The following is a 17,030-nucleotide window of genomic DNA, read 5'->3' on the forward strand; positions in this document are numbered from 1 at the left end:
CTCTGTCAGGATGTCCCATGGAAGCAAGGTTCCAAATGTCCTGAACTCAGCCTGTTCTCCCTCCTGCTGGTCAGCTCTGTACCTGTCTCAGGCAGAGGCCCCTGGCCTCCCTTCCTATGTGCAAACTGGTGCCAAGCCCCAGCAACTCCGCCTGCCCGGCCTCTCTAGACCACACCCTTTGTCTTCCCCTCCTACCCACCATCCCCACACTGTTCAGAGAGCCCCATTCCTCAGAGGTCTTTCAGGAGTGGTGGCCAGAGTGCTAGCCTTGGAATTGGGGGACAGAGGCTCTCATGCCAGCTCAATTGTTTAACCAGTTGTGTGACCTTGGTTGGGCAAGGCCTCAGTTTCTTCATTTGTAAAATTGAGAGGTTTGGACTAGCTGACCTCAGAGGCCCCATCCAGCTCCACCTGCCTCGTCCTTTCCTTTGCCCAACTAGCTACCAGCTGAAGTGTCTTTGTGGCCAATCCTGGGCTGGGCAGTGGTTTCTCTGTCCTTTTCTGTGCTCCAGGGCCTTTCCTGGCTCCTTTTGGCTTGTGGAGTCCAGTTCTGCCTCAGGCTGGTAGTCAGGGCCTTCCTTCAGCACATTCAGGCCCTCTCCCTGCCCTGGGCAATCCCTTGGGCTGGAAGGATGTCCCTTCTCTTCCCTCACTCTATAACACTGTTTCTGCTCTTTTGTACATACATTACAATACAACAAACATTTAGGAACTGGGCTAAGCACGCTACCAGGGGAGACACAGTTACTCTGGGTCTTTCTAGGGCCTGTGCTGTCTACACTGTCTCTTGCTCAGGGCATGGCTGCACTCTGCACACAGTGCTTCGGTTAGGTTGAACTGAGGCTTGTGGGAAGGGCCTTGAGCAGGCTCCAGGGTGGCCAGGACTGGGTGCCTCACGGCAGCCAGGACCGCCTGCTCGTCATCACACCATCAGCTGTGAAGGGGTCACCGCTGTGACCCCTGAGGTCCCGCCTCACTCTGCATTTGTGCTGCTATGATCCTGTGACTTGGGCCTCCCTGTGACGGGCCCTCACCTCTCACCCAGAGCCGTACACGGTCCGGGAAGCCCGAATCCACGTGCGCCACATCCGAGACCTTTTGAAAAGCCTGGATCCCTCAGATGCCTTCAACGGGGTGGACTGCAACTCCCTCTCCTTCCTCAGCGTCTTCACGGATGGTGACCTAGGAGGTACCCAGCCCCCATGGCTCCCAGGGTCCTCACCCCTCAACCTCCACGCCCTCTTGGGGCCTCACCCTCGTGTCCTGCCCTTCAGGGGCCCCTGGCTGGGCCGGAGGAATCTGTGTGTGAGGTAGGGGGGAGATGACCAGAGAGCTCGGCCCCCTCTGCAGATGGGCATAGGGGGAAATACTGCGCTTTGCCCTGTGTCGTCTCCTGATGATGTGGCCCCTCTATAACCTCCAGGTTTGGGCTTGAGAGGCCTCAGATGGGTGGCTTGTCTGACTGGATTGGCTTTTTTGCCTCTTCAGATAGTGGGAAGAGGAAGAAGAAGGGCATTGAAATGGAGCCCATCGACTGCACACCACCCGAGCACATCCTGCCCGGGAGCAAGGAGCGGCCGCTCTGTGCTCTGCAACCCCAGAACCGGGACTGGAAGGTGAGGCCGTCCAGGGCAGCCCCAGCACCCGCCACGGAAGGGATGGGGGACAGAACTCAGGCAGCAGCCCTCCCCACTCACCCACGGCCTGGGCTCTTTAAGCTCAGCGTTGAATAGGTCTGACTGCCCCTGTGGTTTTTGTTTGTTTGTTTTGTTTTTTGCTTTTTGGTGAGGCAATGGGGTTAAGTGACTTGCCCAGGGTCACACAGCTAGTAAGTGTCAAGTGTCTGAGGCCTGATTTGAACTCAGAACCTCCTGACTTCAGGGCCGGTGCTCTATCCACTGTGCCACCTAGCTGCCCTGACTGCCCCTGTTCACACACACCCTGGTCCCCACAGCCCCTGCAGTGTCTAAAGGTGCTCACCATGAGCGGCTGGAACCCCCCACCTGGGAACCGCAAGATGCACGGGGATCTCATGTACCTTTTTGTGATCACGGCTGAGGACCGCCACGTTAGCATCACGGCCTCCACACGAGGCTTTTATCTGAACCAGTGAGTGTCCCTCTTGTCCACTCACCACAGCCCAGCTCAGAAGCTCGCCCTGCCCCTCCTGCCCCTCCTCCTTCTTTCTTCTCCTTCAGCTCCTTCTTCCCATTGCCCCCTCACCAGACCCTTAGCTTGGGGCCATCTATGCACGATTTCTGGGCCCTGACAATGGGGTTAGGGGAATGACCAGCCTGTGACCCCAGATGTTGCCTTGGCAGGTCCACAGCATACAACTTCAACCCCAAACCTGCCAGTCCCCGATTCCTGAGCCATTCCTTGGTGGAGCTGCTCAACCAGATCAGTCCAACCTTCAAAAAAAACTTTGCTCTGCTGCAGAAGAAAAGGTAGGGTCCCTGCCTGCTTGGCTCTCCCCTCCCCCAGCTGCTCTCTGCCTTTCACCCTGCTGCCCAGAGCAGCCCGGGCCCTAAGCTGGAAGGGCCAGCCCTATCCTTGTCCTTGTCCACACCAGAAGGTGGGGCACAGTGATGGAGTGGAACTGGAGCTCATGTGGGGTACATTGGAGCCCTCCAGGAGGGGTTCTACCCATCTGAGGGCCTGAAATGCCACCATTAGGGATTCATTGCCTTGCATTGTGACTGCTGAGCATGTCTGGACTGCGGGCACTTTGGGGCTTATTTTTACCTTCCTGGGTCTCACTAGGGCCTGGAGAGAAGGACAGTATGGGGACAGGCAAGGGGAGAAAAGAGACAGTTTTGGAGAGAGGTCTAGCAAAGGGAAGGCCAGAGGGGAGAGGGTTGTTAGAAATAAGCCCCCCACAGTTTGCTGAGGGCTGTCCTGACTCATTTTATGTGCCGGAGTTGGAGGAGGCATATGTGGTGCTGAGGATATGCGGTATGTGCCCTGGATGTAGGGTCCAGCGCCATCCTTTCGAGAGGATCGCCACCCCGTTCCAGGTCTACAGCTGGACAGCCCCCCAGGTGGAGCACGCCATGGACTGTGTGCGGGCTGAGGATGCCTACACGTCCCGCCTGGGCTATGAAGAGCACATCCCTGGACAGGTGTCCTGTCAGCACCCCCTCCCCTCAGCCTCTAGGCTACTTCTCCAAAGCCCTCCACTTTCATGCTTGTCCTCGGTGCAGCCCCCTCATATGCAAAGGAAGGGGTCGGGGCAGAGGGACAGGGGGCTCAGGACACCAGGGGTATAAACACTGATGTTTTGTGAGCTGATGGAGGTGAGGGAGGGTAACTGCCTAAGCCTGGCCCTGGGGAGCTGTGGCTATGTCCAGAGCTGTAACCTTCCGTGGGCTGTGGCCTTTCCTCAGACGCGAGACTGGAATGAGGAACTGCAGACAACAAGGGAGCTTCCCCGCAAGAACCTTCCTGAGCGGCTGCTGAGGGAGCGCGCCATCTTTAAGGTGTGCAGAGGAGGGTTGGGAGTGCTCGTGTCCCTTGGCCTTGGCAGGATCACTAGGGGCTGGGGGGGAGGGGGGGTGCTGCATGCACCCTTGTTGGGTGCTCTGGGGGCCCTTGGTTTTCCCCAGCTTTTTGAGTCTTTGATGAACTAAGACCTTATTGGGAAGGTTTGGGGAGCAGAGTGTGTCTGACCGTCTCCCTCTCCATCCCCTGAGTTTCCATTGTGGCCACGCTACTCTTCTTTGCTGCTGACTGAGGCCAGCTCATAGTGTGAGAGCTAGCAGTCTAGCTCTCACCCAGAGGTCAAGGCCCTTCCCACAAGCCTCAGTTCAATTCGATCCTTATCTCAAGTTGTGGAAACTGAGGCACGGACAAGAGGAGGGACTTGGCCCAGATCATTTTGGTAGTTGAAGCTAGACTAGAGCAGGACACCTGAGTACTTCTGATCTCGTCACACCCATTCTGCAAAAGTTCTGATAGCTCTGCCTGTCTCTTGGAAAAACTACAACTTTCTGACTTTCTGTGTCCCTTCACACCGTGGCTCCAGCTTTCCTTTCTGGCTTGGTTGTGCACAGATATCTTGTGTCCTCTCTATGTTGCCATTTCCTCCCATAACACTTCCACCTTCGTATCTTTGCATAGGCTCTCCCCCTGTGCCTTGAATGTGCTGGGGCCTCACCTCAGCTGCTTGGCCCCTGTGCCTGCTGCCTTCAAGGCCTTTTCTGAGGCCTGTCTCTTCTCCGCCTTCCTGACTGTAGCACTCTACGGTTACTCACTGAAGTTTGTATATTAATGCTGGGAGGCTTTTCCCCATTAGGATGCAATCTTCTTGGGGATAGGGACCATTTTTATGTTAGCACTGTGCTTGACCATCTCTGGTAGGCTTCTTACCTTGAGGCTGAGGATAGATTTCAGATTTGTGAACTTGAGTGGGGAAAAAATGACACCTTTATTTCAACCTAATTAGTTTTCTTTTGCAGTCCCATGCATTTTGTTTTATGGGTTTAAAAGCATTCCTCGGAGAAAGGGATCTGTCTCCTGGGCTTCACCAGAATGATGCCCCAGGGATGGAGTCTGTGAAGATCCCCTGAACAAATGCCAGACTGTCTCAGTGAGGGGGTCCTCTTGCCCATAGGTCCACAGCGACTTCACGGCAGCGGCCACCCGGGGGGCCATGGCGGTCATTGATGGCAACGTCATGGCTATCAACCCCAGCGAGGAGACAAAGATGCAGATGTTCATCTGGAACAACATCTTCTTCAGTCTGGGCTTTGATGTCCGAGACCACTACAAGGACTTCGGTGGGGACGTGGCTGCCTATGTGGCCCCCACCAATGACCTGAACGGAGTGCGTACGTACAACGCGGTTGATGTCGAGGGCCTCTACACCCTGGGCACGGTGGTGGTAGACTACCGAGGGTACCGCGTCACGGCCCAGTCCATCATCCCCGGCATTCTCGAGCGGGAGCAGGAGCAGAGTGTCATCTACGGCTCTATTGACTTCGGCAAGACAGTGGTGTCGCACCCGCGCTACCTGGAGCTCCTGGAGAAGACGAGCCGGCCCCTGAAGATCCAGCGGCACCGTGTGCTCAATGACCGCGACGAGGAGGTGGAGCTGTGCTCCTCCGTGGAGTGCAAAGGCATCATTGGCAACGACGGTCGGCACTACATCCTGGACCTGCTGCGCACCTTCCCCCCCGACCTCAACTTCCTGCCCGTGGCCGGTGAGGAGCTGCCCGAGGAGTGCCGGCGGGCTGGCTTCCCCAAGCCTCACCGCCACAAGCTCTGCTGTCTGCGCCAGGAGCTGGTGGACGCCTTTGTGGAGCACAGGTGAGGCGGGGACCTTCCCCTGGGCGTGGCCCCTCCTCAGGCACCTCATCCACAGACAAGCCTGCAGGGCGCCAGCCCTCCCCTTCCCACTCCCGTCTGGGTCTGCGTGACGTGGCAGACGGTGTGGAGGACCTGGGCTCAGGCCAGGCCACTCTTCCTGGGGCACCTGGGCCTGCAGCCGCTTCCTGGGCCGAGGAGGGGGAGGAGGGAAAGGGGGATCAGTCCTAGAGCTCTGTGTCGGCACTCTCTTCCATCCCGGGGGCTGAGGCTGGCTGGGGCATGGGAGGCCTTCTGGCCTAAGCCCCAGGGGCCTGTCCCTCCAGGTACCTCCTCTTCATGAAACTGGCAGCCATTCAGCTCATGCAGCAGAAGGCCAACCGGGTTGAGAGCCCAGGCCTGCTGGAGAATGGTACTTCTGAGGCTGGGACTTCAGAGTCGCCAGAGGCCGTGGAGGCTGCGGGGGAGGAAGGGGCCAGCGGCCTAGCCAAGGTGAAGGAACTCGCTGAGACCATGGCCTCTGACAACGGCCCAGGTAGGGCTGGGCTGGGAGGGAGTACAGCGCTGATTAAGCACCTGCTGTATGCAGAGGCCTGCCCTCAAGGAGCCTCCCTTGGACTGTGCTCCCTTCTGCCTTGTGGTTCAGCCTCATGTTCATGCCTGGACCCTCTTGGTTGTCTCTGGCTGGGATTTTGGGACAGGATCTTGACATGATCTTCTCTCACATTCGGGATGTTCACTTAGGGGCTAGTGAACTTATGGTTACCGAGTCCATCTCCTAGTTCATTGTATTGAGCCCTTTTGGGCATATACATCTTTTATCACTTTCTAGTGACCCCAACTCCTCCAGAGTCAGAGCTAAGCAAGTGGGACAGTCGTGCTGGCTGTGCCCCATCAGTGTCTCAGGTCTCTGAGGAGTTTGGCTTCACCAACAATAATCTTCAGGCCATGTCCCAAGTCTGGCTGGCTCTCCTGCTCCCCACTGGCTGCTGTCAGAAGGGACACTGAGTGAAGAGCGGCTGTCAGAGCTGAATGCAGTGCTTCGTTGCTGCTGGTGCCATGGCACCTGGTGACCAGGCTGAGGTGGTGGGGCTTGCTGCAGGGACGAGGATAGGGCCTCTCCTCCACCTCAGCTAGTATTCCCCCTAAAAAGCCAAGGTTCCTCGTCCTCGTTCTGCCCTGAGGAGGGTGGGTGGGCATTTCTGGTCTCACTACCTGTGAGGTTTGGTGTTTGGAGCTGGGAAACCAGGCCTTGCTGTCTAGAAGCGTGGCAAGCCTTGTAGGTAGCCTGTGCTCTGCCTTCTTCCTCATCTCCCCATGCCCCTCAATCTTTCCCCAGCAGTGGACCCCAAGAGCCGGGAGGTGATTCAGAATGCCTGCAAGGCCGTGGGCTCTGTCAGCAGCACCTCCTTCGACATCCGCTTCAACCCTGACATCTTTTCACCAGGTATGGAGGCCCAGAGGAGTGTGTGTACGGGTGGGTAGGTGTTTCGGGAGAGGGAGCAGTGGCCTGAACTCAGCCTTTGTCACCTCTAACCTGGTCTAGGGCGGAGTGCTTAACCCACACCCACCCCTACCCCAGTCACCTACCATTTACCCCCAGATCACACCCCGTTCCTCCTACTCTGCTGATAGGTGTGAGATTCCCAGAGTCCTGCCAGGATGAAGTTCGGGACCAGAAACAGCTGCTGAAAGACGCTGCAGCCTTCTTGTTGTCCTGCCAGATTCCTGGCCTGGTGAGGAGCTGAGAGTCTGCTTGGGGCCCATGAGGAAGCTGAGGCCCGCCACGGCCCTGTCTCAGAGCAGGACACCCCTACGCCCTGCCTTGGAGTCTCTTAGACCTTGCACACTGTGCTGGGAGGAGAGGTGTACAACCTCTCTAGAAAGTTTCTGGAAGGAAACTCTTTTTTTAAATAGAGAGCTTTGTGTCTTCAGACTTTCCTTTGTAAATCAGTTGAAAGCTGTTGTGTATAGTAATAGCTCCCATCCGTACTGTGCCTGACGAGGTGGTAGAGGGCCTTCCTTGCACTAGGATTATTGTGGTTTGCCCTGAATTGGTGGGAGGCAGTGTGGTTCAGTGGAGGGAGAACTGGATTTGCAGTCAGAGGGCCTGGACTTGGATTCGAATCCCACCTTTTAGCACCTGTGGGTGACTTGGGTGGGCCATGTCTCTGGGCCTGTGTCCTCATCTGTCAAAGTAGAGAGTTGGATTGGACGGTGACCCCTCTGGGGGCTATCTAACCCAGAAAAACAGGGAGTTTGGGGACACTAGGTGCCATCGTTCATCTTGAAGGGGGCCCTCGAGGAGGGAGTGGTACAGGTTGCTCGGCACTTGCTTCCTGTCTCACTGGGCTCTTCCTGGGCAGTTTCCAGGAGAGTCAGGATAGGACAGGGTGGTTGTTTTGAACTGGATTAGAGAAGCACCAGAAAGGAGGAGGGAGGGCACTTGGGTTGGGTTGGAGCCTGGTGCCATCCTGATTCCTTTGCCAATGCCGCAGGTGAAAGACTGCACAGACCATACGGTGCTGCCCATGGATGGGGCCACACTGGCAGAAGCCATGCACCAGCGTGGCATCAACATCCGCTACCTAGGCAAGGTGCTGGACTTTGTGCTCAGGAGCCCCGCCCGACCTCAGCTGGACCACATTTATGTGAGTGGCATAGCAAGGGAAGGTGGAGGGGAAGCAAAGGAGACGCCCCCCCCCCCCCCCCCGGGAGCTAACGGCTTGTCTCTCCCCAACCCCTTGCAGAAAATCGGCATCAGCGAGCTTATCACACGGTCTGCCAAGCACATCTTCAAGACATACCTTCAGGTAGCTGTGGCCCGGGCCCTCCCAGCATCTCCCCTGGGGCGGGGGTGGGGGTGGGGGCAGGCCTCGGCGGGCCTCGGGCCTTGTGCCCTGGGACAGGCCCTGACCCCCAGTGTGCTTGACCCAGGGTGTGGAGCTCTCGGGCCTCTCGGCAGCCATCAGCCACTTCCTCAACTGCTTCCTCAGTTCCTTCCCCAACCCTGTTGCCCACCTCCCTGCTGATGAGCTCGTGTCCAAGAAGAAGAACAAGAGGAGGAAGAACCGGCCCCCAGGAGGGGCCGACAACACCGCCTGGGCTGTCATGACCCCCCAGGAACTCTGGAAGGACATCTGCCAGGAAGCCAAGAATTATTTTGATTTCAGCCTTGAGTGGTGAGGGAAGGAGAGGGGAGGTACAGAGTGTGGGAGCTGAGGGAGAGAGAAGAAGGCGTGGGGATGGGGGGCGGCTGGGAGCAAAGCGGGCACAGGGAATCCCAGGAGTTGTAGTTGCACAGGATAGGGACCTAGGCCTGAGGAGAGCCGTTAGTCTGCCCTGCCCTTTTCTGTCAGGGAGAGAGGTCTAGGGACATTCATCTGTTTGGCTCATAAGCACAGATGTGTGCCAAGCATCATGGGAGGTGCTGGGAATATGGCTGTGAAAGGGAGACAGACCCCACTCTGCAGGAGCTGTGGTTCTCTCGGGCCAGAGGAGACCAGGGAGATGCCTCGAGCCAAGCCTGTGAGGGTCATCCAGAACAGTGCGGTACACAAGAGACCTCCAAGCTGAGTCCTGCCCGTGTCCAGAGTCCAGCACCTAGGCCCTTAGGAAGTAGACTGCAGAGTAGCAGATTGATTCTCTCTCCAGGGAGATTCTGCTCCTGCACCAGTAGGAGCCCTGCCTGCCAAGGGGCTCCAGGGACATGTGTTGTAGCCACTTCTCAGTACCCCCAGAGCAGCAGCTCCCCAGCACTGGGGACCAGGATGCCACCCCCCCTTGTCCAGGACCTGGCAGGAGTAGGGGGCTGGGGAAGAGCAGGGGACTGGGGAAGAGGCAGCCCTGAGGCGCCACCGGGGCTTAGAGGCACTAAGCCTTTGCTGTTCCTCAGTGAGACCGTTGACCAGGCTGTGGAAACCTTTGGGCTGCAGAAGATAACCCTCCTCCGGGAGATCTCCCTGAAAACTGGAATCCAGGTGGGTGGAGAGACCTCCCCTCTCCCCTCTCAGCCCTGCTTCAAACAGGGGGCCATATGGAGTTTGCCTGGCAGGAGAGTCTGCCTTGGGGGGGAGCTGTGAGGCCACAGGGTTTGTGTGTAATTGACACACTCTTCCTCAGTCCTGGCTAGTGGGGTAGAGGTAGTGAATCTGCATAGGAGAAAGCCCCTCGGGCTCATCCTCTTCTCCTCCCACGCTTCTCCTGCAGATCTTACTGAAAGAATACAGCTTCGACAGCAGGCATAAGCCGGCCTTCACCGAGGAGGACGTCCTCAACATCTTCCCCGTGGTCAAGCACGTCAACCCCAAGGCCTCTGATGCCTTCCACTTCTTCCAGAGTGGCCAGGCCAAAGTGCAGCAGGGTAAATGGGGCCAGGCCAGACCACAGTGGGGAGAAGTGACTGGGAAGGTGGAGGGAGCAGGGAGGGGAGGGGGTGGAGGCCACCAGGATCACAGGCGTCTCTTCCCTGCCAGGCTTCTTGAAGGAGGGCTGTGAGCTCATCACGGAGGCCCTGAACCTTTTCAATAACGTGTATGGGGCCATGCATGTGGAGATCTGTGCCTGCCTCCGCCTCCTAGCCAGGCTTCACTACATCATGGGGGACTACGCAGAGGTGGGCGCTTCTCCCCATCAGCCACCCCTCAGGACCTTGGGGCTTTCCTGCCCCAAAGTGGAGGGTGGGGCTTGACTTCATCAGCAAAGACCTTGGCCAAGATGTGGTGCAAGGGGGCAAGTAGAAGGACCAGCCTCTGTCCTCCCTGGGTGACCTCAGGCTGGGCTTTCGTCTTTAGTAAAACTGGCCAGAGAGAGTGCTGCTCACATGGCTGTGGCATTGCTATGTGGGGCAGGGGGCTGTCTGACTTTTGCCTGCCTGCTAGAACTTGGACACGGCCAGTCTGAGGTAGGAGAAGGCCCCCCACCGTGCATCAGGACCAACCAGCTCTCTCTTCTTCCTTCTCCCTCCAATGCTTCCTAGGCCTTAAGTAACCAGCAGAAGGCAGTGCTGATGAGTGAGCGAGTGCTGGGAATTGAGCACCCCAACACCATCCAGGAATATGTGAGTGATGTCATGGGGGGGGTTGTCTGCCTTGGGGGAGGTGGGGCCAGGGAGGCTTCTGGCCTCTCCAAACAGAGGCCCAGACACTGAACTTCTCTTGGCCTCAGTTTCCTTGTGTGTAAAACGAGGGAGGAGGCTGTCAGTCAGTTGATGCATTTGTTAGATTTGCGTAGGGAAGGGGGCAGGCACACCGCGGTGTGTGTAAAAACAGAAACCCAGCATTTTTCATTTAAAGAATGAAGGGGGTTGAGCTGATGGCCCGAGTTGGTGCCCCCACTGAGAAAGGGCTATGAGCTGGGAGGGTGCGGATCGGGAGTGATGCTGACCCTGGTCCTCGGTCTCCCCAGATGCACCTGGCTCTCTACTGCTTCGCCAGCAGCCAGTTGTCCACAGCCTTGAGCCTGCTCTACCGCGCCCGCTACCTTCTGCTGTTGGTCTTTGGGGAGGACCATCCAGAAATGGCCCTGCTGGATGTGAGTGTGCAGGGCAGGCACTGGGGCGGGGGGGCCTGGGTGGCAGTGCCTGGCCCCTGCCTCATGCCCGGCTCGTCCCCAGAACAACATCGGCCTGGTGCTGCATGGGGTCATGGAGTATGAGCTGGCACTGCGCTTCCTGGAGAACGCTCTCAGCATCAACGCCAAGTACCACGGGGCCAAGTCCCTCAAGGTGGCCCTCAGGTAGGGAGGGGCCCTTCCCCCACTCTCTGCTCCTTTCCTCCCATCTCCTGCCCAGGCCTCCCTTCCCCTCAGTCTGGACTTTCCACCTGCTCAGGTCTCTGCCGTCCTTCCTTGGGACTCTGGCCCCCCAGTAGAGTAAAGGGTCCTTGAGGGCAGGCCATTTGTCCTCGTAGCCCGAGGGCCTCCCGTAGTGCCTTGCAGGGGGTCCGAGTGGGTAAATGCATTTCTCCAGTCCGGAGAGGGCACACCTGTGTTGCTTGATCCTTGAGGAGAAGATGGGTGATAGACAGCAGCTTACAGGAGGCAGAGTTAGAAGGGTTCTCAGAGCCCCGGCCACCCTGGACAAGACCCCTTGTGATGTGATTGCTGCCATTGGCGCTCCAGCCTTTCCTTGGGGCTGACCGCAGGGATGTGGGAGTCAGGACCTCCTGAGGACAGTCCTGAAGCTAGGGATGATTCAGTGCGGGCCAGGCACCGAGAACCTTTCCCTTAGATTGTGAAACTGCTCCTCCTCCATGGAATCCCTGGGCTTTCCCTCATCTGGAAAGGAGACCTCTGTCCCCTGAGACTGTGGGGCAGGAGGTGGAGTCGCCCCCCCTCCCCCCCCATGTCTCCTGTTTGCCTCCACAGTCACCACCTGGTGGCCCGGGTGTATGAGAGCAAAGCCGAGTTCCGATCGGCCTTGCAGCATGAGAAGGAAGGTTACACCATCTATAAGAGCCAGGTGAGGAAGCTGTTGCGGCTCCCGTGGCTGGTGGGGGGGATGGCAGGCTGGCAACGGGCTGGCACTCAGGCCCCCCCTGATGCTTTCTCTCTGCAGCTTGGAGAGAACCATGAGAAGACCAGGGAGAGCTCAGACTACCTGAAGTGCCTCACCCAGCAGGCTGTGGCCCTGCAGCGCACCATGAATGAAATCTACCGTAATGGCTCCAGCGCCAACATCATGCCCCTCAAGGTACTCGGGGGCCCCCCCCCTTCCCCCACCCCCGGCCAGGGCAGCGGGTGTGCCCAAGGTCCCTGGTCTCACAGGTGCCCTTGTCCATCCCTAGGTCACGGCCCCCAGCATGGCCAGTGTCCTGGAGCAGCTTCACATCATTAATGGCATCCTCTTCATTCCGCTCAGGTCAGTTCAAGGCTGGGTCAGCTGCCCTCAGGGAGCCTGGGGGTGGGAGAGGGGCCTCTCTGTCCTCTGAAACAGGATATGGAGCATAGTTGAGTCTTTTCTCCGTGACTGAGTGTTAGGAGCCTGGAAAGCAGGTCCCGCCCGCCTCACAGGCTGTGGGCCCTCCACTGAATGCCCCAGATTGCTGGGCTTGGGGCAGACTCCCTGCGGTCAGCCCAGCTTTCCATCCACTCATCATGGCAGGTCTTTGAACAGACAGAGCCTGAAAGGAGTGGAGCTCCTTGGGAGTGTGCTAGAGGGTGGCCCCAAGATCCCTTCATTTGGGAGATTCTTTGAAACTGCTCGGTGCCAGCCTAGAACAGTCTTTCCCATTTGTTGTGGACCAGGGAGCCAGTTTCAGAGTTGGAAAGAACCTTCCAGCCTAGCTCCTTCCCTGAAGCCAGGGCGCAAGAATCACTTTGCAAGTGGGCTTCAACTTAGAGACCTACACTGGGGGGCAGCAGCCCATTCCTTTGTATTTTTCAGTCAACAAAAATTCCTCCCCCTTGCATTCCTTTCAGTTGAGAGGGAAAGAATGACAAAACTCCCTTTGCAAGCATGTTTTCTGCATTGACCCTGTCTAAGAACAGATAGATGCTTCTTGTAGCTCGGCTTGTCCTGAGCCTTCTGGAGTTGTAGTTGAGCTCCTTGTTGTCTTTGTCACGTTGTCACAGAGGTCGTTCTCTTGGTTCTGCTCACGTCGCTGCGGCAGTTCATACAAGTCTTCTCAGATCTCTCTGACCACTCCTCACCCTCGCACACATATCATGTCTTCCCTCACATTCACAGGCCATGACTTGTTCAGTGGTTTTTCAGTTGATGCCCTCCCCAAGTGTTGGGAGATTTTTCTCCCTGGGATCTTCGTCCTGACTTGACACGTGTCCCAGGTCCTGGGGATGTTTAGAGGAACCCCTCTGGGGGGATGCGAGGGATTGGCTTTCCCTCAGCAGGCCCTAGAGGCCAGGGCAGAACCAAGGAGCAGTAGGAGCTGCTGAGCATTCTGTTCTCTCTCTTTGTGGCCAGGGCCCCCCTGGTCCCAGACACCCTTCAGCTTCCTCCTGGATAGCTGGTGTTTGGTATCCTATATGTATGTCTCATTAGCTGGAACCATCAGGAATTTCCCTGCAGGGCCATATTCCACCCTCCACCCCCTTTTTTTCCCCGTCCTTGAACATCTCCCCTCCTATTTAAGCTGCCTTTCCCTTAGAGAATTTAGTCTGGCCATGGGCTTTCCCCATCTAAGTCCACAGATTAAATCTGTCCCAGTTTTACTGTTTTCAGAGCTGGAACGAGGACCATAGGAGGAGTCTGTGTGTTTAACTTTCCCTGGGGTGACTTTGCCTCCTTTTCCCTTTCTTCACTAAACCTTAACATGACACAGTTCTGGCCTTTTGTTGGTCAGAAGTAGATTTTATTACACTTGTATGTAAAGTAAGGGAAAATGAGACTTGAATGTGTCTTCTGACATAAGATGCCCATGTTTCTGGGAATGCACGTTGTGGCATATTTTGGCTTTTTAAAGTCACCTTCTGGGTTCTCAGCTGTGTTCTGGATAGGGGACATCATGAGAGGAGGAGTCTCAGGATAAGTGAAGTGAATGTCCCTGTAAATCACTCCTCAAGCTATTAGCACAGTGTCTGATGCAGGAAAGTTAAATACCAAGAAGGTAACGAAATTGAAAGAGTGCCTTTCTAGGAGGACCTGGGTCTGAGTCTCGGCTCTTCTAGCCAGCTCTGTGACCTTGGTTGGCCAAGTTCTTTCCCTTTCCTGGGCCTCTATCAGATCTTTAAATCCTATGCCTTTGTGAAGCAGAGCATACCACATAGCAAGTGTGAGGGAGGTGATGGGACAGAGGTTGGGTGGAAGATCCCCGGTTCCCTCTTTGTGACCAAGTGTGTCCCCCCACTAACCCTCCTCCCCAGCCAAAAAGATCTGGAGAACCTGAAGGCTGAGGTGGTGCGGCGGCACCAGCTTCAAGAAACGAGCAAGGCCACCGTGCGGGATTCAGATGCTGCTGCTGCTGCTGCTGCTGCTGCTGCTGCTGCAGAGTCTCGAGAGGAGGCAGAGTCTAGCCTCTTACCAGGGGACGATCCCCCCACCTTGAGCTCAGTATGATGTTTCTAGGGGCAGAGAGGGAGAAACTGGACACTCGGCCCCCCAATGATTCGCAGAAGGCAGGTGTATGCCATGCCCTGCCAACTGGGGAAGGGGGTCACATCCCCTTACTCCTGAGCACCTTGGCCCCCAACAAAAATGTTCTTGCACTGGTACAATTAATACACAATGCAAAGTCCTTCTTGGAGACCTATAATTGGATGGAGCGTGTGAGCATGTAGCCGCTGGCCAGGGACGGTGGGTGCCAAGGGCAGCCTCTGTTCCCTCCCTTCTCCCCATGTATTATTGATCAGCCCATTTCTCATGTGTACATAGCCCCAGCTTATTTCCCCAAATGGACTCTGTGGAGATGAGATTGTTTCTCAGGTCATTTGTATGCTTGACATAAGGACGCTGCTGCTACTTCTGTTGCCGCTGTCACCACCACTTCCTGAGGGTCTGCCTGCCCTCAGCCTGGGCGCCCAGGTTCCAAGCCACAATGAGGGGACTCTCCTCCACTGTCCCCACATGCCACCCTGGAGGGATGGAGCACGCCCTGGTGTGTGGTCCACATCCCCCAGGGCACCTTTGGGTCTGGGAGGGCTGGGACTAACGTGAGCTTTTCTGCTTTAGGAAAGAGCCATCTCTGCCTCTGCAGCATTGTGTCGTGGTGACCATTGCCACAGAGGGTCCTGGTTCCCGCTTAGTGGGCCTAGTTGGGGGGAAGGGGGTGTCGTCTCTGTGATGTCTCTGCCGGGCCCCTTTGCCCACCGCCTCCCATCCATCCGTCCATAGTGCCTCACGTGGTGCTGAGGACTGTCTCTGCGCCCTGGCTCAAATACGCACAGTCCCATTCCTGCCCAACCCCCTCCCAAGCTTCTGAGCTGAGCACCTCCCCTTTCTCCAACTCCAGGTCCTCCTCTGGGACAAGGAGTAGGGGGAACACCAGGGGAGGGGGGGCTTTCAACGTGAATGTATTTTTTCTTCCTCCCCTGGCCCTTTGTCCTAAGCTCTTTGACAAATAGTACGGGGAATGTGAGATTTACTGGGTGAGGGGAGAACCCCAGGAGGGAACCAGAGTGGAATCCTGAGTGGAGAAATCACCCCTGCCCCCAAAAAGGAACCTTTTTTTAAAAATTGTGTTATGTTGCTCATTTTGGGAGTCCTTTCTGTCTCTTGCTGATCATGGTCACTACTGAGGATGTTAATGCTGGGAGAGAGGAGCCCGGGGGACGGGGCCTGTTGGAGAGGTTGCCACCCTGTTTTTCCCTAGTGGGCTGTTTGTTGGCCTACTACAAGGAGCAGGGAAGAATGACCTCTACTCTAGGTGTGTATGTTAAGAGGGTGGGTGGTCTAGGATGTGAAATGCCACCTTCTCCCCCTCACTTGAAGCCCTCGGGCCAAGGGTCTGAAGAGGTCCAGTCCATCCAACTGCCTTGTTTCAAAAAGTGTAGAGCGAGTGTGAGCGAGAAAGTGAGTGTGAGCGCGTCCCCACAAGCTGATCAAGAACTTGGTTTTCTTGTTTTTAAACCATCACATCTTCGTTTCACATTGGAATAAAGTGAATTTTTGAAACCTGCTGCCCCTGCCTCAGCACTGTGCTTTGTAAATTATGGGAGGGACAGCTCAAGCAGCTTCGAAGCCCCAGGGTTCTCTCTGGACCCTCTGACCCTGGAAACTAGCTCCTTTTGCTACTCTTAAAGACTGGGGAAAAGCAGCGGGTGGGGAGTCACAAGATCTGACTGTTGACCTCGAACAAAATCACTTCACCTCTCTGGGCCTTCCTCAGCGTCCTCTTCTGACGTTTTATGCTCTGTCCAGTGAAAGCTGCAGCCTGAACCAACATGGCTGGACCCAGAACGAGGGACGTCAGACTGTATTTGAGTTGCTTTGACATCATTTTGCCCTCCATTCTTGATTAAAAACCTCTGGAATTAATTTCCTCTGGATATGTGTAAGGGGCAGACTTCGGCTTCAAAAAAGCATCAGGAAGCTGTGAAGGTAGGTGCATGAGTGACTGTTGCCCTAAACTATCTTTTTGAGAAGGTCCTTGGTGACCCCAAGAAGCAGTACTGTGTAGAAGCTTCTGAAGAGCAAAGAATCGGGGGGGTATGGAAGAACTAGCACGTTCCACCAAGAAGGGAAGAGAAGCTGAGTGACCAAGATGGAGTCCCTTTGCAAGATAAGACCAAGCCTTAACACTGCTGCGGGCTAGTCTGTCTTTTGGAGAAGTTTCTGTCAGTCAATAATTGCTTTGTTGAAAGTCTTAGAAACCTGACAGCACTCAGGGGGCTAGTTAACTTTGTGAGTCCTCAGTGACTTTTATTCCTTAGGCCCCCTCCTCCCGCCATTACTTTGGGATAGAAGACATTCATAAGTTTTCTCTCGTCCCCCCCCCCCCCGTTTCAATGATTTACACACCAGCATTTTCATCTTGTGCCTCTTTCTAAAACTTTTAGGAAGCAAGCCTTTTGCAGTTTTGTTAGTTTGAGTGAATCACAGTGGATCCTATTTGCTTTTGGAATGGCCATCTGCGAGTCCAAATGGAATTTCCCCAGCATGTTCAGAGGGAACAAACTACCAACCCAAGCACACGTTTTCCTTAAGTTACAAGAGTGGGGAGAACTCCACTATCCTTTGGGGTATGTGCTCTGGTCAATTTCTCGTGCTTGACACTAAAAGCACATGCACTGAGAAAATGCTAGATTTCAGTCCTAATGCTGATCTTGGTCCA

At 56.0% G+C, this 17,030-nt stretch overlaps 1 protein-coding gene across 1 annotated transcript in view; it reads left to right on the plus strand.

Annotated features, from left to right (window-relative positions):
* CLUH (CLUH binding protein of NUMT mRNA) overlaps nt 1-15,878 on the plus strand; it is a 33,698-nt gene extending 17,820 nt beyond the window's left edge. The window contains 23 exon segments of the mRNA XM_021006986.2: nt 1,046-1,189; nt 1,489-1,616; nt 1,955-2,109; nt 2,322-2,447; nt 2,975-3,122; nt 3,387-3,479; nt 4,613-5,307; nt 5,631-5,839; nt 6,647-6,751; nt 6,940-7,040; nt 7,803-7,955; nt 8,055-8,117; nt 8,242-8,486; nt 9,200-9,284; nt 9,514-9,667; nt 9,780-9,919; nt 10,283-10,363; nt 10,711-10,836; nt 10,919-11,040; nt 11,671-11,764; nt 11,861-11,995; nt 12,090-12,163; nt 14,125-15,878. Of these exon segments, the coding sequence (XP_020862645.1) occupies nt 1,046-1,189; nt 1,489-1,616; nt 1,955-2,109; nt 2,322-2,447; nt 2,975-3,122; nt 3,387-3,479; nt 4,613-5,307; nt 5,631-5,839; nt 6,647-6,751; nt 6,940-7,040; nt 7,803-7,955; nt 8,055-8,117; nt 8,242-8,486; nt 9,200-9,284; nt 9,514-9,667; nt 9,780-9,919; nt 10,283-10,363; nt 10,711-10,836; nt 10,919-11,040; nt 11,671-11,764; nt 11,861-11,995; nt 12,090-12,163; nt 14,125-14,317 (3,569 nt within the window). The 3' untranslated portion in view covers nt 14,318-15,878.
* Nucleotides 15,879-17,030: the final 1,152 nt, after the last annotated feature.

Source organism: Phascolarctos cinereus, unplaced genomic scaffold, assembly GCF_003287225.1.
Source record: "Phascolarctos cinereus isolate Bilbo 61053 unplaced genomic scaffold, phaCin_HiC Scaffold_5;HRSCAF=322, whole genome shotgun sequence".
NCBI classification, from domain to species: Eukaryota; Metazoa; Chordata; class Mammalia; order Diprotodontia; family Phascolarctidae; genus Phascolarctos; species Phascolarctos cinereus.